Raw genomic sequence first — 22,717 nt, forward strand, 5'->3', positions numbered from 1 at the left:
CAAAAAAAATAAAAAGTAAAATAAAAAAGAGACCAAAGGAGCGAATACTCTTGTCCTGAGATGGCTCATCATGCACTCTAATCTCTAGAATCCCACGTCAGGACAATTACTTAACCTTCTCCACTGACGAGCTTTCAGCGCAGGCTGTTTACTCTTCATACACACACATAAAAGGGTCCTTTCAGGTACTGCCCACTGGGCACCTGGGTGGCTACTGTCATACAGAAGAACATCATGCCTCAAATTTTTCATGCAACGTGTAAGAAACGTCTATATAGATCTGATTTAAAAGCAAGTCTTTACAAGGAGACAGGAAGATAGTTTTTCCTTGAATAAATCCAAGTTTTCTGCAGCTTCAGTGTAGCTTTAGAAATACTAGTGCTGTGTCTCATACAATTCACTACTTGCATGACTCACTAAGAGTAACTACCCTTCACCCTTACAACTGTGCTTACAAGTTCTTTCATCAAGGTTTTGGAAACGTCCACGTAAAACTAATGTGGAACACTTCTTACAGGGACATGGGAAAGAAAATACTGTTTTTCTGTTAAAAAGCCAGGCTTTTCACAGCTTCGTAAGTAGTAGCCTTCAATGAGTGCCTGGTTCTTTATCCAATACCGTACACCTATGACTCAAAAACACCAAAGACCCCCCCCCAAAAAAATCCCCAAACACATGATTTATCCTTATTCAGAAAGTCCAGGGGCCTTTGCTCAAATTTGATGCCATGTCCCTGAACATCAGAGTTGAGGGTTCACTTGCTTTAGGAAGACTCTGTGCTTGCTGTTACTGATTGGGAGCAAGGCCAGTGCCTGTGTGGAAGGAGGTGGCATCTAAGTGCCAAAGTTGGGCCCGAGGTGGAAGCCCACATTTGGTGGCCAAGTGGCCTCAAGCATGTGAGTTGCCTGCCTGAGCTGCAGTCCCCTCGCCTAATGCATCTGATTAGACTGTGAGTGAAGACCTGAGGTCTCACTGCAGGTGGTGTGTCCAGAGGCTTCTGTTGCTCAGCTTTGGGCCAGGAGGGGAGGCCACAGAACACCTTTAAGTCAGTGGCAGAGCTTAAGAGCCTCTAGACAGACAGTGCCCTTGCTCCACACCCGAGGCCAGCAGCAAACTGGTGTGTGAGCAGCGCATGAACTCGAATTCTCACTTCAGCAGAGCTGTGAAGGACCATCATGTATACTGGCTACAACTGGCCCAAGCTGAGGCCAGGCAGAAATGGAGCTGAGAAATCTGGACTCTGAGAAAACTGGCCCAGGGCAAGGGCACAGGAGAGCAGCTACTTACCAGTATGGCCAACACACACACACACACGCAACATGATCAGAGCCCACAGGAGGTGCCCATGACACCAGAACTCAGGCAGCAGCACTCCTGGAGGGCAGCTGCTGGGTGTGGTGCAAATCTGGACCTAGTCTACCCGCCCCCTCACGCCAGGACACACTGCTCACTAGCAGACAGCTCCCACACCCCGCCCTAGCCCGACTGTGGGGCTGCCTGACTGCTCGTATGATGTGAGTTATAATGAAGGAAAACAAACCCTCCTCCTCCTTTCCTCCCATGCGCCCATAACCAAAGGTCAGCTGCGGGTAGGACCTGACACCACATGTGAGAATACCCGGTCCCCCAGCCAAGGAGTGCCTTCGTTTTAGCCAGAAGGGGTGGCTTTTGAGGCAGGAAGAGCCCACCACGACTCCTGGCATCCCCGGCCCACAGAAGGCTTCAAGCAAAGATGGCCCTCTGGGGCTGTGCTGGCTCTGAAAGCACGAGGGAGGCCGCCTGGGGGTGCTGGTGAGGGAGGGCACACACAGGCCCCTGACTGGGGAGTCAGTGTCTGGTTCACACACTCTCCACACTCAGACACTCCTCAAGTGTTTATTCCATCATCAGTTACTGCAGAGGAGAGAAACCCAATTAATTGTACATAGGTTGAAAGCAAAAAATATACAATTTCACACAATATATCCAGTTTTCAACCCCAATAGGTATACAGGTACAATACAACAGAGTCAGTGAAGGAAATCTAACAGCTCAGGCTTCATAAGCACTGAGGAATCCAAGAACGCTGCTACCATCCATGTTAACAAAATTCAAGTGCTTTGAAGAATCAACTGGAGGCCTATCCACAGACGTCTTCGTTTCACAGGATGAGCCCTGATATGGTTTTGTGATTCTGTAATTTCCAATTCTTTGCTAGCCCTTTCTGTTCATGGGAAAACTGTTCTCTTCCGTTTACCTTTAAGGCAAGCTCACATGAGCACTACATGCCAGGTGGCGGGGGTTTGGGGGGTGGGGGCAGGGGTCCCGTCAGGAGCCACGTGGATGAGCCTGGCCCACAGTACGTGAGGAGGATGGTGGGGTGGGGGGCGGCGGGGAGAGGCAAGACCATTGAGAAGCTGCCTCATCTGAGGTTGGGGACAGGATGGCTGTCACCTGTCTGATCCCACCCAGAGAAGAATGGAGCAGGCGGACTCCTGACCAGTTTGGCCTAAGCAGGTCAGCTGCCTCTACCATCCTTCCATGTGTAACACCTGTCACCCTTCGCAGGCCGCCCTCTGCTTCGAGGTGAGTTCACCTAAAGACTGAATGTGAAAGCATGAGTGTGGGGTATAAGCTGCCAGAGCCTGCCAGGCCCGCAGTTAGAGGGGCTGGTCCCAGGCAGCGGCTGCCACTGCAATCTGGCCACTGCGGCAGTGAGAAACACGGCCCACTGTTGCCAGAACTTTTTCTCTAGAGAAACTGAAAAGCCAGATTCATATGAGCTCCCCGACTCCAAAAGGATGCAGTTTATTCACATTCTGGCAAAACCATTCTCAGGAATAAAAAACGTGGTTTGTAAAAACAAGAGCCAACTGGGAAGACCACAGACCATGGCCCACAACCCCCGCGGCCTGCCTGCTTCCTGTCATTTCCACATCAAATCTCTGAGGTATGTGAATCACAACTTCTGGGGTCTTAACTCTTCACAGGACACTTTTTGGATTTTTTTTTCAAGCCTAAAAGACAGTAGTCTGTCTCCATTCTTGTTCTTTGGAATTTTTTAGTCTTAAAGGAAACTCAGATTGGGGCAACCCTTCTCTCCTGTTAAAATATTCCAATTACACACATATTACGAAGATAGCACCACATCGAACTGAGGGAGGGGGCTGCTGACAAATGGGGGTAGCAGAGGATTCTGAAAAACCAAAGTGGTAAAAGGAAAGCTGAGCTGTTTTCTTCAGGTGTCTCTGATACCCACACAGGGTAGCTCCTCTGTCCTCAGGCAGCTGACAGGCCTGCCTCCCAGTCTCCTCGATCTTCACCACTTGATGTCTCGGCTGTCAGCGGGCTGCCCTGGGCCCTGGTACGCAGTATGCAGGGCTTCCTGGACACGGGGGGAGTCGGTGCCATCCAGCCACTCCTGGTACAACTCCTGCACGTGGGTGCTGGCCTCCGGGAGCTGCACGGGGATGTCGGCGTAGATGCCTTTCATCTTCTGCAGCAGGGCCTTGTCTGTGCGCCCGTCCGCGGTCTGGGCTTGGCCTCTGCCATTAAGGCATCCTGAAAAACACAGGGAGCTTACTCTTCCCCTGCTTTCATCTTAAAGGGGAGACGATTCTGGAAGAGCAGAGCAATGATGGCAGTGTGCAGTGTCTTGTGGCCAAAGCCTGGGCCCCAAGACCCCGGGCACAGGCTCACAACCCCAGGTGCTTCCTATTCTCTCCTCTTTATACTACCCAGGAAATGCTTTTACCTAAAGCTGAAATTACTTGGCAACCTTTTAGAACTGGATGGCTATGCACGCCTATCTGGATTTCCAGTTTCTCTTGGAATTCATCAAAACCAGGAGAGCACAGAAAGTATTAATGAACAGCTAGATCACTGGTGTCTGCATAAAGCCTTAGTGTGTGAATCCACACGTGGGCTGCATCGGGGAGGGGGCCCGGGACCCATGAGCCACACGGGACCCAAACCCAAACACCTCGGACTGCATGAAGGACATGCCTTCTACATACTAGTGCTATACGTGTGCACGCGTGCTAAGTCGCTTCAGTCATGTCTAATTCTTTGTGACACTATGGACCGCAGCCCGCCGGGTTCCTCTGTCCATGGGATTCTCTAGGCAAGAACACTGGAGTGGGGTGCCATGCCCTCCTCCAGGGGGATGTTCCTGACCCAGGGATTGAACCCGAGTCTCTCACGGCTCCTGCACTGGCAGGTGGGCTCTTTACCACTAGCGCCATCTGTGCTACTTATTCTCAAACGTGTAGATAATGTGATTTCTAAAATAAAAATTCATTTAAAAGAACTTGCAGCAAATTTCCCAACCTCTCTCCCCTGACCCCTTGGCCGCACCCAATGGCTACCCTCTGGCCCTCACATCTCACCCCTCATTTCCTGCAGGGCTCAGAGGGGCCAAGCTCAGCCTGGCCTCTCGAGTCTTACCGCCAGCACAGGCAAGAACCTCCACAAAGTGGTATGGGAACTTGCCCTTCTTCAGCTTTAGGACCACGTTCTGGATGTTTCGAAAGCCATAAGCTGCAGCAAAGCGCAAGAGGACCTCTCCGCTCTTCTCGAGGGTGACCTCCTGGAAATCTTTGTTCCTATGAAATCAACAATACAAACTATGACCCACGGGGTCCTTCCTCTGTGGTCGGAGGACTATTCCAATCTAAGTTAGGGATGTTAGCAAAATTTAAGTCTGTGAGTTAACACATCCAAGGCCTTTCGATCTTGACCGGTGTGAACTCTATAAATAGGATCTCCCCTCAGACCTGCAGCTGGCTGTGGGGGGCGGGGGTCCTATTACACAGTTTATACCTGACAGGCAGTGCTGACCACACAGGCAGACGGACAGAGGCCGCCCCAGCCCCACGCACCTCAGGGCCCGGTAGGTGACCTCCCCCACATCCTCATTGAACAGCTCCTTGGCCGCATGTCTGAAGATGTGTGCCAGGTACCCGTCAGAGCCGGCTCCATCGTGGCGCCTCAGCTCCTCCTCCTTCACGTCGCCAAACCTCACCAGGCAGGAAAAGCGAGGGCAAAAGTTAAATCCGACTCTCCAAGTTTTACGATCCAAGGTTGCAAAACCCTTTACAAGTACTTAGACTTTGGGCAAAAACCTCCTCTGTGCTGGAGTTCACTGGCCAACAAGAAGCCTGCAAGCATGCCCACCGCTGCCCAAGTGACTCCTCTGAGTGCACAGGTGTCAAGGCTCAACCCTGAGAACCTCAGAACTCGGAGCATGAGAACTGGGCATCTGAGGCACACAAGAGAGAATGCCACCATCTGTGGCCAGCCAGGGGTAGACTGTTGGGTCCGCTTAGGCCCAAGCATGGGCTCTGGCCGTAAGGACACCAGCTGCTTATGTTCTAAGGACCTCAGTCCGCCTTCCACATGTGGTCCTGACATCACTGTTTGGAGGACCTGCCATGAAGTCCGTGCCCTGGGGCACAGGATGCAGCAGGAGTGTGGCTGGTGGTTGGGGCGACCGCTGATGGCAGAAACCCAGGCTGCTGCTCTTGGGCAAAGGGACCTGAGGGAGCCACTGTGTGGGGATGCCGCCTCCACCCCATAGGGGCCCAGGTGTGACGTCGGGAAGGAGGGTGTTGGTATCCACACCAGACCACAGGCTGAACGGCATCCACTCAGCATGGTACTGGCCATGCTCTCTTCAGAGCCAAGGGTTGTAGAGGGGCGACAAGGTAGCCCGCCACACCAGGGGCAATACCACACCCGTGCCTCAGCAGAGCAGGTGGCCTCATGGAGGAGGAAGGTCCTGGGATAACCTGGTAGAGGTCACAAGGTCATGCTGGAAGCCCCCAAGGTGCAAGAGCGCCCCTCCCTGCAGAGGCACCTACAGCGTGTCCAGGGCAGCCTCTCTCACTGAGACGTCACTCTGCTCCATCATCTGAGCTATTTCACCTACAAGCAAAGAAGGGACATTAAGACGCCAGCAGCGTCCCCGGGGACGCGTGTGCTTTATGCTTTGCTCTGAAGGAGGAAGCTCCACGTGTCTCCAGTGTGGGTGTGGCTGTCAGGCCCTCATTCTGGACACGCGCCGGCCGGCCTCCCAGCAGCCTTTCCCGAGGCTGCGCCCTCACCTGAGGTCAGCACGCAGTCAGTGCCCCGGGAACCCCGAGAGGCTGTGAGGACGTCTTCCTGAAGGGCCTCCAGCTTCTTGTCGTAGCACGGTGCCACGATGACATGGAAAATCTTGTCTGGGGACAGGTTCTGTGTAGAAAGAGCACACCCATGATGGGGGCCGTGTAGAAGGGAGAAGGCAGCCAGAACGGAACGGGCCTGGTGCTTTCCTGGGTCCAAGCCCCATCCCCCCCAGACCACATTCCTGAGCCGCGATGCCCCCAAGTCCACCCACGGTGTCGCCGTGCTGCAGGCCCACTGCCCGGACGCTCAGGGAGAGGCCTGCCGCCTGTTTCCCCTGAACCAAGTGCACAGTGATCACACACGGTGACCACAAGCTGCCGCAAATGAGCGCTTGGCCATTTCCCCACACTTTCCAGACGCTTCCCATGTAACCAGGCTGCCCCTCTCCATGTCCCGGCTGAGCCAGAATCGCTGGCACCACCAGGAGCTGGCAGCTGAGTGACCGTCTTGGAGCTAGGTGTCTGGGCACCCCCCTCACTCATCAGGACCTGGGCCCAAGACCACTGTGCACACCCCTGGGGGACCCTCCTCCGCCCTCCCTTGCTCGCCCTCGGTTCCGTCAGCACCTGTCCTCACATGGAAGCTTGTCGCCTGACCTGAATGCTGCCCTTGGGGAAAAGGCCAGCTTACCTGACGTCTGGCAAAGTAGTCCTTCACCAGGGATCCCATGATCTGCTGGGGAGACTTGGCAGTGCAGAGGTGGGGGGTGACGGGATGACCCAGCACCCGCTCAGCATAGCGGACCCAGCCTGAGGAGGGAAGGGGTCCATGTCAGCTCCTCACGGCTGCCCCACCGGAGTACAGCCGGGACATCTCATCTTCCGGCCGCCCCAGGCGTGCATGACAGGCTCCCTCCACCAAACCGCCTCTCTTCAGAGGCTTGGCCATGGGAACCCCAGGGGCATGTGTCACAAGACTGGAGGGTGCCCGGGATGGGTGCCTCCCTCGGCCCCAGATCAGAGAGGACAGAGCAGGAGAAAGGCAGGAGCGGGGGTAGCAGGCTCCCCAAAATTGAGAACAAGCTTGGAGGAGCAGCTACGAGGCACTGTCCTGGGCAGCTTGGCTCCAGATCCACCCTGCCAGCTGCTGAGCTGCTCTCACAGCCGGGATGGACAGCCACAGCTCAGAGAGGGGCCAACAGCCACCAGGCCCACCAAGCGTCACTCATCTATTGGAATTTAACCACCCAGTAACTTCCCACTTTTAGGACAATGAAATACGAGAAACCCACACCCCCTCAAGCAACACAATGAACAGCACAACCTGCAGTGTGCCCACGGCATGCCCAGCGTGGTCCTGGGCATTTCCCCTGAGCTGCTGACTCCCACCATGCCCTCTGAGTGCACCACTGCTGTCATGGGTCCCAGAGGGGACGCAGGATGGAGAGGCCAGTGGACCACCGAGCCAGCAGCTCAACCTGCAGGGGCTACAGCTCGCCCCCTTCTCCCGCTGGGTGAGGTAATGAGAGTGTCTGGTGACAGACTGGCACGTACACCACAGCTTCATGAGAAGGGTGGGGATGGTGAACAAACCTGGAGGCACGCTGCCCACCAGATCCCCAGGGCAGCCCACCTCCCCATGCCCACTCCTGTAGGGTGGAGCAGCAGGCACCAGCCAGACAATCTCATCTGAACTCAAACCACAGCTATCACCCGCTTGCCGGCCTGAGTACACGCAGGGAATGTCCACTGTCACCAGCAGAAGCCCCACAGAGAGATGCTGCTGGAGGATGGCTCCCCTCGTTCCCAGCCTCTGCACGTGTGCATGGAATGGTTCATGTTAAAACAGAAAACTAGGCAATTCTCCCGCTGTCCAGTGGTTAGAGCTCACTGCTCTGACTGTCAGGGCCCTGGGTTCAATCCCTGGACAGGGAACTGCATGGGATGGCCAAAATAAATAAATAAAAGGAAAAAGGAAAACTATCAAAGGCCATGGAGCACTTGGGGGCCCAAGGCCATTCCCACCACAGGTCTGGCTTTGTAAGGCCCCTGTGCACCCTGGTCTTGGTGCCTGCACACTCGGCTCTCAGGCAGACCCCAGCTGCAGGCTGTGTGCCGTGAAGGCATGGCACAATATCAGGCAGAACACAGGCTGGTAGTGGCAAGGGCCCTGGGGGACCTCCTAGCTTGCAAGCAAAGAGGACCAAACAGGGATGAGGAGGAAGAACCAGGTCACAGGATCCACAGCACTGGCACGAGACCAGAGTGGCAAGCGCTCTGGTACCCCTGATCAGAACTTGCTACTGGCACCAGCCTGGGGCCTGGTCAGCCCTGCTGGCCGTCCAGCTTTGTGGCAGCATAGCGTGGACAGGGTACCCTTGTCCTGCTCTGTCAGTCCAGCCACCTTTTCTCAGAAACCCTCTCTGAAGGCAGAGAAGAAACCTGCTCCAAGAAGTGCCTGGCACAAGGTGCCCACTCTCTATTCTCCCTGCTGGATTGGAGAAATTACTTCCCACACTCCAGTTCAATGAGTGCTCCTGGTAGGTTCTCACAAAGCCCAAAGCCCTTGAGCACGTCCACAGCTGAGCAGCTCAATACGCCCTCGCCCACCCACCCCCACCAGGCAAAGGTGCGCTGGCGAGGTGGCACTCCATCGGCTTGTGGGCAGCAAGGGCCCACCCAGATGTCCCTGTCAAAGCCAGGATGCGCTGCCCTCCAAGCAGTCTGAGGAAGCACAGGGATCCTGCGTGCGGAAGCTAGTGAGTCAGTCCAGGGCCATCAACAGCCCGATTCTGCACCAGGTCAGATCATCCGACCTTGATGCTGCTTTAATTTCTCTAAGCTGTCATAGGAAAGCAAAACGTCAGGGCCAAATCCTAGAAAAGGGTTAGTTTCGAAGCAGATCTCACCTCATCTCCCTGAATTTGAGAGGGGGCATAAGCCTGAACAGTTACAGCTTCGACTGGCTTAGCTACAAAGAGTTCCTGGAGGAGAAAGCCTAATCATCTGAGAGCCCTGAAGAGCTCAAGGAGGCCACTGAAAGCAGCGAATGCCAGGCTGGTGGAGCAGGGACAGCTGGTGTGCAGCAGCAGCAGGTGGCCCAGGTCTCCGCCAGCGCTGCCCTCACTCCTTGGACAGAGCGGCTCGTGCTTTCCACAAGAATCCACCACCTGTCTACTACCCACATCAGCGGTGCTAGTTCCTGCCAGGAGTGGAGGCTTCCGTTTAGGCGCCATCCAACAGGGCTGCCCACGTAAGGGATCCATCACTATCTGCTGGGGTGGTGTCAGGACAGCACAGGAATCCCTGTGATCCTGCTGACTGGAAGGTGGATGGGAATTCTGGAACCACTGCTCTGGGGGCACAGGCTGAGCTTGGGTCATTTTATGCTGCCTCTTTCTTGGGTGGGTGGGACTGAGCCACAGTGACCAGCTGTGTGTGCCATTGAGTAAGAGCCCTGCAAGGAGCCGGTGCTGGGACCCCAGAGGCAGGGGTACCACTGCAAGGCCTCTAGGGAGCTGGGTGGTTCCCCGAGGCCTCCGCTGTGCAAACCTACTCCTCAGCAGCTGTGCAAACACCTACAAGGACATAAACACAAAGGTGGACACCATGGCCCAGCAAAGTGTGCTTTTAGTCAGTTTCTGCGTAGACCCTGATACAGTCACTGCCTGACATGCCTGGAGAAGTGGGAGCATCCCCCTGGGGCTTATCTTTCCAGAAGGATAAGCCCCACCTGATGCTGAGCACCTCCTGCCAGCCTGTGGGCCACTGAAAAACATGCTCAGTTAATGAGTCGATCCACGTGCTTCTTAGACAGATGGCAAGTTTCCTCTCCATGGTTTTACAAGTGGATGGAAAGTATTTCCAAATTCTAAGCAACCATATATCAACATTCCATCTTACTAACTCATAATCCCAATGACTGATGAGTGACATATAAAATGCTAGAAAAATCTGGAACCGGGAGGGATAAACTGAGAATGGAAATGTGAACAAAACCCCAAGATTAAGTAGACCACAACTCTCATAGACCTGATTGATTTAGAAATAATTTTTCACTAAATGTTACTTACCAGTATAGCACAGCCTTCCTTCCCTTATCATCTTTAGAATTTTCTTATTCCAAAACCTTCTATTTTTTCAGAATTAAAAAACCTGTGATAAAATTTCTGTACCTCAGATATCAGGCTCTATATAATAATTAAAGATTTGTTTAAAAAGTGTTCCAAGACAGAATCTAGTATTAATGTAAAGTAATATTTTTTATTATGTAATTTCTATTTAAGCTGGTAAAGGATCCATGGGTGTTCACCATATTACCTATAATTGTTTGGATGTGTGAAACACATCATACTTTGAAAAGAGATTTATTCTCCTTTAACATATGATATGTTTGTCTCAGAAATATGCATAAATGAAGGTAAGCAATTAATACTCAGCTGTCAGGTCTCCCCACTAAATCACCCAGAATTAATAAATATGTTGGTCAACATAAAACTACTCAAGGCCCAAACTCCTCTCCAAGACCCGCTGCCCCTGACCTCACCCATTGCCCAGGCCTGCCCCCAGACTCAGACTGACGAGAAAAGGTGCATCAGGCCCCTGCAGACCCAGCAGCAGCCCCATGCTCACCAGGACAGGCAGAGGTCAGCATGGGTAACGCAGGCTCTTCCTCATTGTGCTGGCGGAATCGACGCACAAACTCTTTCTGACTCTCCAGGATGCTGAAATCTGCAGCGATCGTTGTATCAAAGACATAATGCACCCCTGTGGGGAAGAGAGGCGTGTTGGGCTCCACATCACAGAATGTGAGATCGACCCTCAGTTCGCCTCGAAGACAAACTGAAAAGGCAGACTCCACAGACATAGCTAGATGCCCAAGTGCAGGACGATGCCCTTTGCTCTCTCAAACAACAGCACGTATCACTTTTCACAATAAAGCATATATTCTCCTGTTTCTTCTTTTCCCTTTACATCTATAGTTACAGACACCTTGCCATATTCCATACATAAATTAATGTAATTTTACAGGGTATCATTCTTCCAATTCACTGGCTAAATTAAACTCCAGTCTGTAACAGTCTTTGATAGCTCTAAAATAAATAAATGAGGACACTGGCTGAGCATAGCTTTACAATGGTCTTGATTAATTACTATGTTGAGTTCTAACTTCTCTTTCTTTTTCACTAGTTGTGCTGCACCAGCTCAGTAGTTGCTGATCGAGGGCTCCAGGGCACATGCATGGGCTTCAGCAGTTGCACGCACGGGCTTAATTACTCTGAGGCACATGTGGTCTCAGTTCCCTGCGCAGGGATCGCTCCTGAGTCCCCTGCACTGCAAGGCGGATTCGTAACCACTGGACCACCAGGGAAATTTCTAACTTGTCTTTTTCTTGATAAATGTATGCTTCTTTATTTTTAAACTACAGTTGATATACAGTATAAGGTACAGATGGGCAAAGCAGTGGTTCACAATTTTTCAAAGTTACGCTGCATTTATAGTTATTATAAAATATTTGCTATAGGGCGTTCCCTGGTTGTCCAGTGGTTAGGGCTTGGCGCTTTCACTGCTGCTGCCCAGCTGTGATCCCTTGTCAGGGAATAAGATCCTGCAGGTCTCATGGCGCGGCCCCCCCAATTTTTTTTTTTTTTTTTTGCTATATTCCCTGTGTTGTACAATATATCCCTGTAGCTTATTTTATACCTAAAAGCTTGTACCTCTTAATCCACCACCTCTGTCACGCCCCTCCACTCTGCCCACTGGTAACCACTAGTTTGTACTCTACATCTGTCTTTGTCCGTTTTGTTATACTCACAAGCTTGTTGTATTTTTCTTTAGATTCTACTTGTAACAGATATCATACAGTATTTGTCTTTCTCTGTCTGACTCATTTCATATGGTGGTATCATACCCACCAAGTTCATTTATGTTGCTACAAATGAGTTCTTAATATTGGAAAATAAGCCTCAGACAAAAAAATATGCTTTAAATAATTACAGTAAATAGAGCAAATAGTTTTAATATCTGCAACCAGTCTAAACCTTAAGAGCAGCCAGTTATTCTTAAAAAGAAATATTATATCAAGTTAAAGAGTTACCTTAAAAAAAGTCAGTTTCACTGTGGATATATTTTATTAACATATAACATCCAACTATTAAAAAAAAAATCTCCCCCCTCCAAAATAGGGCCTTTCACTATGAGAAGGCAGAGCATTTTAAAACTCTGATCTTTGGTAAAACTCAGCTAAGCTTAGGCTTTTAAGATTAGAAGCGTGAAGGCTGACTTAGGGAGTCCTCGTCTGCAGCTGCGGCTGTAGTGCTGGTTGTGGCATGCCGTGCACCAAGAAATAGCTCTGCACAGAAGGCAACATGCAGCAGCGAGGCAGGCAGGCTGCTGCGAGGACGTTTAGTCTACGGGTCATCTTACTGCTAACCTCATGTATTTACATCTTTAAAAAGCCATTGAGGAACAACTAAAACTCTTACTTGGCAAACAGCTCAAGTTTTCCTCTTCAGAGCCTCCCTGCAGGACACTTTAATTTGGGGGGGAAGTTAGAGTGTGACGTGACAGACTAGACAGAAGCAACCTTACCGCTCTTTATGAGGCAGTGTTACTCTAGTACTCATTCACATTTGCGTCCTCAGGTACTGAAATGACTAGCTTTCACTCTTCACACAAGGAACACAGTCCATTCCCTTCCTGCTCTGCTCTTCAGAGCTTCCTGGGAAATCAGACGCCAGTCACGGCAGACGTGATCCTCCATCAGATAACTGTAACCCCTGTGAGCCGAGCAACTCGACACTGCTGGGCAAGTGTGGGTCCCAGGTGTCCCCAGCTACGTGCCCTAAGACAGTCATTTGCTGTCCCCAGAGGGGCCAGCGCCGGCCGTAAGACAACACCCATCTGCATGGCAAGGGGGTAAGTGACACCTGCCTACCATACGTGGATCAGAGGCATGGTCCTCTTACGTTCCACAAGATTCTCAAGGAAGTTCTTATCTATCCTGTGCCCTTGAAAATTGAACTCTAGAGATAAAAAGGGCAGATAAAAACTCAAGTTATAAATTCGAATTATACCAAATTTATTTGCTATAAATAATATCAAAAGGCAGCTCACCAAGACTTTTGAGGAAACCACAGAGCCTTCTGGATGCATCAGTCACACTGAGGCTGAATTTAGCAGCAAAATAAGGCAAAGACTGAGGACACAGGGACACTGCCAGCACCTTGTGCTCCGAGGTATCACATTTCTAGGAGAAACAGAGAGGAACACCGTGTATGTGGTGATGACAAGGGAGTGAAAGTAAGACACTTGTATGAAAAGTCTACAACAGAGTGTAACAGATGCCCAATCTGAAAGAATTAGTCTGAATTAGTCTGAAATTAGTCTGAATTAGTCTGAAAGACTAATAAAATACACAGGATACTGGCAAGCACAATTGAGGAAAAAGGAGAAAAAAATTAGAATGAAAAATGAGACATCCCAAGAGATTTTGTCAATTTTAAGAACAATGTTAAATCAGAAATACTGAATATATACATCAATATTACATATAAATGCAAATATCTTGATAAAACAAATACACTTAAAAGGAAAAATAAAAATACACTTATTATTTATAGGTACATAAATAACTGAAACGATCCATAACAATGAAGTTACATAAAAATGGGGCCCCGAGGTCTGTCCACAAGAGGCCTCAAGCCCAGGTCACTTAGTGGTAAATTTTAGCAAAATTTTAAGTCATAGATAATTCTCATCTTCTATGAATTCTTCTAATAAATACCAAACAAACAAATGTGAAACCAGCCTATCAACACCCTGAAACCAAAACCAGATGCTGGCAGTTCAAGAAATCCCTAGAAAAATATGAACAGATTGAGTTCAGAGGCGTGCTGACTCATTACGGACATGCAGGATGCAACCTTGGGGAGCAGTGTGAGCGAGCATGTCAGGCATTAGAAAGTCAGCAGTGGGATCCCCTGGCCTGGGGTCAGACAGAAGATGCAGGATTATCATGACAGAGGGTGTTCAGGTCAGACACCACCTGCACATTAGGAAAAGTGGAAACTTGGACAGCAGTGTTCAGTGGCTACCATCCACTGCAATCTACCTATGGACTGGCCACAGACAGGACAGTCTGGTCCGGTCTGCCTGCCCCTGCCTAGCAGCTCAGGTGAGACAATGCTGAGGCTGCCTGTCCCCTCTGGATTCACGTGATGGTCCCCTCCCACCTTCACGTGATGCCTGGGAAGCCCACACCGACACGGCCATCAGGGCACCAACCTGGCATACACTGACCTCCAGCTCCCTGACAAGTTCCTATGATGCCCAAATCAGCCAGGCACGGTTTCTGTGGTTTGTGACCAAGAGCATCCTAATGTAAATTTGGAAGCAGGAAAGAGAGTATAAATTTCAAATGCTAATGAAGGGGGAAGGACAGAGGGTGGTCTGTCCCCAGCTTCAGCAGTCACACTCGGCAATTCCAGTCCCTCTGTCTGACACCCTGCCCAGGGAATTTCAAGGGCTCACCCCTCACTTCATTCTCACTTAAATTTCACATCCTCTGAGGGAGCTGATCTGTGACGAAGAGGTCAGCCTGAGCCCCAGAGCTCAGGAACCCCAGAGCCCCACGGCCAGCAGAGAAATAGGAACTGCTTTTTCCTGTGGCAGCCTTGAATGACTGACTCAGCCAAACTCAGAACCTCTTCCATTCCTAAGCTTTCAGTTTCATGAAATAACTAAGCATTTCCTTTTTAGTCTAGTTTGACTTGGGTATCCATTTTCTATAGCTGATATGCTGATTGGTGTGAGTATCTACATCTCTTTAATAGTAAAAGATTATGCAAAAATCTATTTAATAGTAAAACTTCACCAGCATTCCCACTGAAATCGGAAACAAGATAGTGGTGGTATTATTTTTACCACCAATGTAATTTCAGGTTGATCCAAAGGTACTAGACCATACCATCAGAAAAAATAAAATGTATACAGGTTGGAAAGAATGAAATCTGTTATTTGCAGTCAGTACACCCAGAAAGCAACCTGGGCCTCACGTGGTACCTGCACTGCCACATGGGCCAGAGCACCCAGCACTGTGTTCAGAGCCCGTACAAACACTTTCTGGAAAACAGCTGTGAGGGCGGCTCACCAGGTCAGACTGAGGGCAAACCAAGACACGCTTTTCAGCCTCATCTGCCTCCGTCTCTCCGTCTTTCCCTTTCACCTGTCTTCACCCAGGAACGGATAGTTCATCTGTATAGGGGTCTGCAGGAATGGGCTGAAGGACTGTGGCCCTAACCTCTGAGAAAGCCCCAGAGGCAGAGGAGCAGCAGCTCGGCTGCCACGCCATCCCATGACCAAGCACGCGGAGGCCTCCCCCGAGCCAGGGGAGCCTGGCTGGTGGTGCCAGCCACAGTTGCTGCCCACATCAGTGAGGCAGTGTGACTGTGGGTGGGGTTTTGTTGACAGGGAGAGGCTGTGGAGAGGGTCAGCTATCACAGGGGACACAAGCCAGGGCCAAGATGCGCTCCCTAAGTCCCAGCAGAGGCTTCACGCCTCACCTTGACCTCCAGCCACCTCTGGTGCCAGTGAGCGCCCGGGATGCCATACCTTGTTAAGGTTCAGAACTTGGAAGAAGTCCTTGGCGTTCTGCTGGGAAACCTGGATTCCTTCCTCCGCAGACACACAGCTGTCACAGGCCAGGCAGTCACTCAGAAATATCTTGGCATCAGCCAATTTATGGAATTCTCCCTTCTGTGAAAGAAAAGATGATGTTATGGTCTGATTCTTTAACAGAACTCTTTAATACTGGCTTCTTGAGGGAAAGTAACAGCACACGCATAATACAGAAAACTGCCACAAATTCTCTGAGGGTCCCACAGATGGCAATGTGTGGGGAGTGGACCGGCACCATCAAATGCAGCTTCTCCTGCCCCCACAGCCCTCCCTGCTGCCTCTGGGGGCTCCTGCGTGGGCCTGCTCTGTACTCCCCGATGAGCTCGCTTAGTCCTTGGACTCTCCTCAGAAGCCTCCCTGACAGGCTTAGAACTGGCATAGCTCAGTGCTGACCTGTGGGCATCAGGGTTGTCACGTCATCCAAGTCTGAGTTGGAACATTCAAACTCACATCTCAGTGACTCTGTTCCCCTGGACACCAAGATGACAACCCTCGGCTGCTTTGTCTTCCCCTGACTGCACCTGCGCCCTCGCTCCCTGCAGCCCACTCCCCTGGGCTGAGGTCCACCAGAAGACAAGCCACACCATGCTGCTGGAGGTCCCCTTCCCCATCACTCTCCCCACTCGAACTTCCAGTCACCCTGGCCCTCCTTGCCCTGAGTCTCCCTGAGGGAAACGCTCCCTAGAGAGCCTGGTTCACCCTCAGACCCTCATGGACACCTGCCAGAACAGCTCTGAGCACCCCCTGGCACCTATGTGGTGGCTCTTTTCCCTGAAACACAAGCTCTGAGGGAGGAACCTTGTCTCATGCCCTTCTGTTCTCTGACATCCCCTGTATACAGAAGGCGCTTGATAAATATGTGGTGGATGAACATACGAATATTCTGAAGCCCGTTAGAGCCATCGCAACAAATTAATGAAATCTGACGGTTGCTGTACATTGCTCTTTCAAACACGATTTGGTAAGCGAGGACTCGGGCGGTAGGCTGGCCCTCCTGTCCACAGCAGTGCCGAACAGGAATGCACGCTGCCACCTCCCTCCTCCCCAGGGGCCTGTGTCACTGTGCAGTGCTCACTCTGGGACCTTGTTATGCTGTAGATGCTAATTCATGAGGTATGGATGGGAGGCAAGAGTCTGCCCTTCTAACAAGCCCTGAGGTGGGGCCAGAGCGGCTGCTCCAAGGGTCTGAAGCACGTGCCCTGGCACACAGCCGGCGTCTAATAGACGCTGTTGAGCTGCACTGAGAGTTCTGCCTCCGCTGGCCCTGTAGAGGTGCCCAGGACAACACTCTGAGCTGCCAGGGGAAGCAGGGCTTCCTCTCGGCCTGCTAGCCACACCCCATGCTCATCCTCCTAGAGCCCCTCATGGGCCAGGTCTGGTTCCTTCCCGCCTGTCACAGTCCTTCCTTTCTCTTGTTCCGTTCTAATCGTGGGCATTTTCTGCAGAAGCCTGTCCATCTCTCCTTCTCTCCAATTAGCCACACTTCTCAGAGCAGTTATCAGGCCCCCACTCAACCCCTCCAATCTCTGCCTCTAGGAAATTCTCTCCCTCCCAATATCCAGTCTGACATCCTGCAGTGTCCATGCAGCTCAAACTGCACTCTGCTCCCTGTGCTGCTCCCCCTTTCCTGCTTCCGCCACTCTGGCTGGCCCATACAGGCCCACCACCCTTGGCCTCCCAAGTAGCTTCCTTCCTATTCTTCCCCGACTCTAGCCAGCTTAAGCCACCAGCCCTAAGACATGTGCCCGATCTGTCTCCTTACCTTTCACACCTTCCCGTGCCTGGTGCGCCTTCACCCTATTCCCACACCCACCACCTTCAGGTCTCATCACCCTCAGGGCCCACTCCAGTAGTCACCTTCCTGACCTGTTCATCCTGTCAGGGAGTCCGCCCACTGTGCTGGAGGGATGCCCACTGAAGCTATGTACACACATTATCTCCTGGCCACCATGGCCCTCGGAGAGAAGTAACCCAACTCCCCATGTCACTGATAAGGAAACTGGGGCTCCCAGGGTGAGATGTCTGTCCAAGGTAGTGCGGACAGAGTGCAGGCATGGGAGGCCCCGGGCCAGCTGCTCTGAGGCTGCAGAGCCCTCGGTGCTCCCTGCCTCTCTTCTGCCTCAGTGTCCCGGGTGCTTGTCTTATCCCCTACTGCTCACTAAGCCCTACATTCACCAGAGCACAGAGCAGAGCTGGTACACAAGAGGACCAGACCAATGCCTGTCTGACTCAATGTTGTATTGGGAACCACTAGACTAAAGAGGACACCTGCTGCTTGCTTCTCCAATGTTGCCAATTCTCCCTTTCTAAAACTGGGACCAGAACTTTTTAAGGGAAGAAGGAACCTTAACCTCCCAGCACTGCGTCCCCTTCTGTAAAGTGGAGACAACTGTAGGGCTTACCTGAAATGCTCATTCTAGGCACGGCATGAGATCACATGTACAAAGCACTTTCTCGACTGCCTAGCTCAGAGTATGTGTCCAATAAATGTAAACCATCGCTACTAGCTAAGAAAAACTTAAAAACTCAAGAACTTAGAGAAGAAACCAGTAGAAAAATAAAACTTACAGAATCATGAAATCCAAATTATTTTATAAAATCCTACCTAAAGCCCTGTCTTTTCACTTAAAAAAAAAAAAAAAACCCAGAAAACCAGAGGTTTAAATGTTACAAAACTATTTCTAAAAAAACAGCCAAGGATGACATTTTGCCTTGTTCCTAACATGGTATGCTTTGGCTTGGTGTACTCTGAGAAGAAAATGTTCTTACCTTGAAGATCGTGTGCCTCCAACTGACTAACCCGCATGTTTGGCCCCTAGCAGGGGTTTTTTGGCCCCTTCATTTCTTATTTTTTTTCTTGAAGCAAAGATGTACCTGGTGACATGAGCCCCCAAAGAGGAGAAAAACAGCAGCAGCTGTTTACTGCAGGTTGACACAAAAACTGAAAAACTACTTGCCTCTCCATTCTCCTGGGCTGGACTTGGTACATCGACTGATGCATTCTCTTGGTCATCGGTTTTTGTTTTTTTACTACATTCCTTGAAAAGGCAAAGGCACATATAAAAGAACAACTTTTAATCTAAGAAAACTGTATATACTACCTGATGAATTCATTTCATATCTAGAAATCTTTTCTACAGAAATAGAAGCACTTATAATTGTGGGCACACAAACACACCCATACACATCTCTGTATGTGCACGGTTCGCAGGAAATGAAAACTAGAAGCAATGTGGTCTCTCATGACAGGTAAATTGGTGCCCGACCACCTGGACGCGTGTATATTTAGAATACAACAAATTAGGACTGTGTGTATTGCTCAGAAAATGTATCTCTTGCATAACATTAAGTGAGAGAAAGAGCAAGTGATGGAACAATATGATAGGATCGAATTTTGAAAAAAACCAACAGACAACTCCCTGTGCATTACAGCGTAGAAACAAGTGGATAAGGCTATCACAGTTACTATGGTTACTCAGGTGGCAGGAGGCCCAGCCCGTTTCCTTCTTGCACTTCTGTATCGTTTTCGTTGCTGTCAAACACGAAAGTTTTTAGGTGGCATAAAATCCCCTAAAATCACTTTTGATCACCGTGTCCCTCATTCACACCAAGGACGGTGTCTGCAACGACTGTGGACTGGTCGCTGATGTTGGTAGGCTTTTCTCGCGGCTTTTGGCTTCTAAGGTACTTTGAAAGGCTGTATCTGCGCCCCGACATTACTGCCGCCTCCAGGACACGGAACAGGAACCGGACGCGTTGGTGGCCCACCCTCAGCCGCCTCCACCCCCGGAAAAGTCGAGCTGCGGGCCAGCGCCCAGAGGTTCTGACAGGGAGGCAGAGGCGCTTGGAGCTGCCAAGCTCCTGACACCCCCAAGGCTCCGGGCTCCGCGAGCTCAGGCTCCTCCGCGCCCCGGGCCCTGCCCCCAGCCCGGCCCCGGACCAAAAGCGTGGAGCCCACCTTCCGCGTGCAGTGCTCACACTTCATCTGGAGCCAGGCGGGCAGGTCCGGGTGCGCAGCCTGAGGAGAGCACCGGGAGACGCGGTCACCGCCGCCTGCCGCCCTTTGTTGTCGTCGCTCCAGAGCTGCCCTACCCCTAGTGGCTCGGCTCGACCAATGAAAGCTCTGGGAGCGGATGCGCTACAACCCTGAACCAATAGGAGCGCGGAGAGAGCGGTGCGGCTCCACGCTACTGGGCTCTGCCTAGGCCAATGACAACGCGGGAAAGGGGCAAATCGGGACCTAGAGCCAGTCGGAGCGCGCAGGGGCGGAGCTTGGCCCGCCCCGTCGGGACCTTGCGGAGGCCGTGGCCGAAGGTTTCCGCGGCGTGTGAGTCTGGCTGCGGCTCTGAGCAGCCTAGCTGACGGACCCCAGGGGGCGGGCCGAGATCGTTACCGGGACGTTCTGGTGCGTCAGCTCAGCGTCAGGCCCGCACCACCTTCCAGGTTTAGACTGGTAGAGACGGCGCCGCCCCGGTCCGCCGCCATTTCCGCCCCGAGGCGCGTCACGTATGTCCGGCGCGGAGGCAGTACGCACGCGCGGCGGGCCGGGAGCACGTGGCGCCGTCAGGAGCGGGTGGCGCCGTCGGGAGCGCGAGGAACGTGTGAAGCGTAGGTCGCCAAACCTGGGTCCTACGCTGCTGCTGCTGCTAAGTCGCTTCAGTCGTGTCCGACTCTGTGTGACCCCAGAGACGGCAGCCCACCAGGCTCCCCCGTCCCTGGGATTCTCCGGGCAAGAACACTGGAGTGAGTTGCCATTTCCTTCTCCTACGCTACCTCTAGCAAATCAAGGTGGATGCGGGACCAAATGATGACGTTGAGCTTTGTCCCCTGGTAACATTTTATGTAGTTAGTGCATGGTCATCCCAGCACCATCGGAAATGAGAACTGCGCCTTTCCGGAAAATAAAGCACTGGGGTGTCTCTATCAGGGGAATCTCAGGAATGGACATTTCTCCCTCCTCACCTGGGGGTGGGGTCACAGGTCAGCAAAACATTTGAGAGTATTCCAAGTCTCAAAACCTTAAAATATTCCCCTTTAAAACTTTTTTTTTTTAATTATAGTTTTTGGTGCATACGCTCTTTTACAACCTGCTGTCAGTTAAATTCAGGAGGTCCTATCTGGCTGTCAGATTAATATATTGTATTATTCAAATCTATGTCAGCACCTCCTCTTGGAAAACATTTTCAAGGGACTTCCGTGGTGGTTTGGGTGGTTAAGAATCTGTCTGGTAGTGCAGTGGGTGCTGGCTCCGTCCTTGGTCAGGGAACTAAGCCCAAGTGCCCCAACGACTGAAGTCCATGCACCGCAACTGGGGAGTCTTTGTGACTCAAGGAAAGATCCTGGATGCCACAACTAAGACCCAAGACAGCCAAATTAATTACTTAAAAAAGAAAACATTTTCAGTTATCACCTTAAATAAAAGAATTTAGGTTGTCACTTATATTTTGTTAATGTTTTAAAACTATAATGCAATATCATCATGTGTGGAAAAGGCAAGTTACAATTACTTAATTTCATCAAGGGGTTTCCCAGGTGGCTCAGATGGTAAAGAATCCACCTGCAATGAAGGAGACCCCTGGGTTCTATCACTGGGTTGGGATGATCCCCTGGAGAAGGGGAAGAAAGTGAAAGTCGCTCAGTCCTGTCCGACTCTTTGTGACACCATGGATTATACACAATCCATGGAAATCTCCAGGCCAGATTACTGGAATGGGTAGCCTTTCCCTTCTCCAAGGGATCTTCCCAACCCAGGGATTGAACCCAGGTCTCCCACATTGCAGGGGGATTCTTTATCAGCTGAGCTACAAGGGAAGCCCAAGAATACTGGAGTGGGTAGCCTATCCCTTCTCCAGCAGATCTTCCCGATCCAGGAATCAAACCGGGGTTTCCTAGATTGCAGGCAGATTCTTTACCAACTGAGCTATCAGGGAATCCCCTGGAAAAGGGAGTGGCTACCCATTTCAGTATTCTTGCCTGGAGAATTCCATGAACATAGAAGCCTGGTGGGCTGTGTGTAGTTAGTGTCCAGGTTTCCCCAAAGGTCTCTTCATTTTAGTTTCAATCTGGATCTAAATAAGGTTCAATGTTTTATTAGTCTGTATTTCAATTGGTTTGTGTGTTTCTCTTACAAAAATTTTGTTTCTAAAAATAAAATTAGTCTCACTTAGTTAAATATTGTATAGTGAGTTCCCAGTTCTAAAGTTTTGGGGGTTTGTTAAATCCGCAGGTTCCATTCACATACTCCTATCTCTCCTTGCATATCATTGTTAAATCAGGTTGCTCCACGGATGGAGGAGCTTGGTAGGCTACAGTCCATAGGATCGCAAAGAGTCTACACGACTGAGCAATTTCACTTCTCAGATTGTTTGACTGCAGGGTTTTCAGCAATTGCTGACTGCATCCATGTGGAGTTCCTCAGCATATCCTTGTTCTGAATTTTCAGTAAAGTGTAGCAGGATCTTAGTTCCTGGACCAGGATCAAACTTGTATCCCCTTTATTGGGAGCACAGTCTCAACCCATTGGACTGCCAGGGAAATTCCAGGGAAAGACTACTTCCTAGGTGGTATTGTGAAATCCCATCAGGCAGTTCTAGTGCCTGTCCTTTTGTGATGTTAATTTTCAACCATTGATGAGATGGCCTAGTTTCATTAGGTTGATGTTTTAATACTATCATTTCTTTATTTATTAGCAGGACTGCTTCCATAATGAGAAATTTCTCTTATCCACTATTTGGTTATTCTGTTGAATTCTTCTGACAACACTAATAGTCTCTCTCCTTTTTGATACATTTCCTTGTACAATTCTTACTTTAGACCTGACATCAATCTCACTGGAGGCACTCTGCTACAAGACCACTTAATGGGTTGCTGGGGAAGGTGGAGGATACTGGGTACAGCTGGCCAGTGTGTACTGTAAGAGCTGAACACTAGAGAAACCTTGTGCACTGTGGATC

At 50.8% G+C, this 22,717-nt stretch overlaps 1 protein-coding gene across 1 annotated transcript; it reads right to left on the reverse strand.

The window, feature by feature from the left end:
- Window positions 1-1,861: 1,861 nt before the first annotated feature.
- Window positions 1,862-19,835, reverse strand: NARF (nuclear prelamin A recognition factor). Its single transcript, NM_001435070.1, has 11 exons — window positions 19,723-19,835; window positions 18,722-18,802; window positions 15,699-15,842; window positions 13,203-13,335; window positions 10,719-10,853; window positions 6,778-6,896; window positions 6,084-6,213; window positions 5,841-5,904; window positions 4,860-4,997; window positions 4,426-4,583; window positions 1,862-3,540 (listed from the first exon to the last, which is right to left on the reverse strand). Exons 1-11 carry the CDS (start codon window positions 19,747-19,749, stop codon window positions 3,299-3,301), a joined length of 1,371 nt encoding a protein of 456 aa, NP_001421999.1. The 5' UTR covers window positions 19,750-19,835; the 3' UTR covers window positions 1,862-3,298.
- Between the last annotated feature and the right edge of the window lie 2,882 nt (window positions 19,836-22,717).

This window comes from Bos taurus, chromosome 19 (assembly GCF_002263795.3).
Source record: "Bos taurus isolate L1 Dominette 01449 registration number 42190680 breed Hereford chromosome 19, ARS-UCD2.0, whole genome shotgun sequence".
NCBI lineage: Eukaryota > Metazoa > Chordata > Mammalia > Artiodactyla > Bovidae > Bos > Bos taurus.

Excerpts from the sequence above, each read along its gene's own strand:
- NARF (NM_001435070.1), bottom strand. The coding sequence starts at position 19,749 with ATGAAGTGTGAGCACTGCACGCGGAAG. Across the intron at positions 18,803-19,722 it reads GTGAGCACTGCACGCGGAAG|GAATGTAGTAAAAAAACAAA; the intron begins GTGGGCTCCACG and ends TGCCTTTTCAAG. Across the intron at positions 13,336-15,698 it reads AAGTTCTGAACCTTAACAAG|AAATGTGATACCTCGGAGCA; the intron begins GTATGGCATCCC and ends TGTTTCTCCTAG.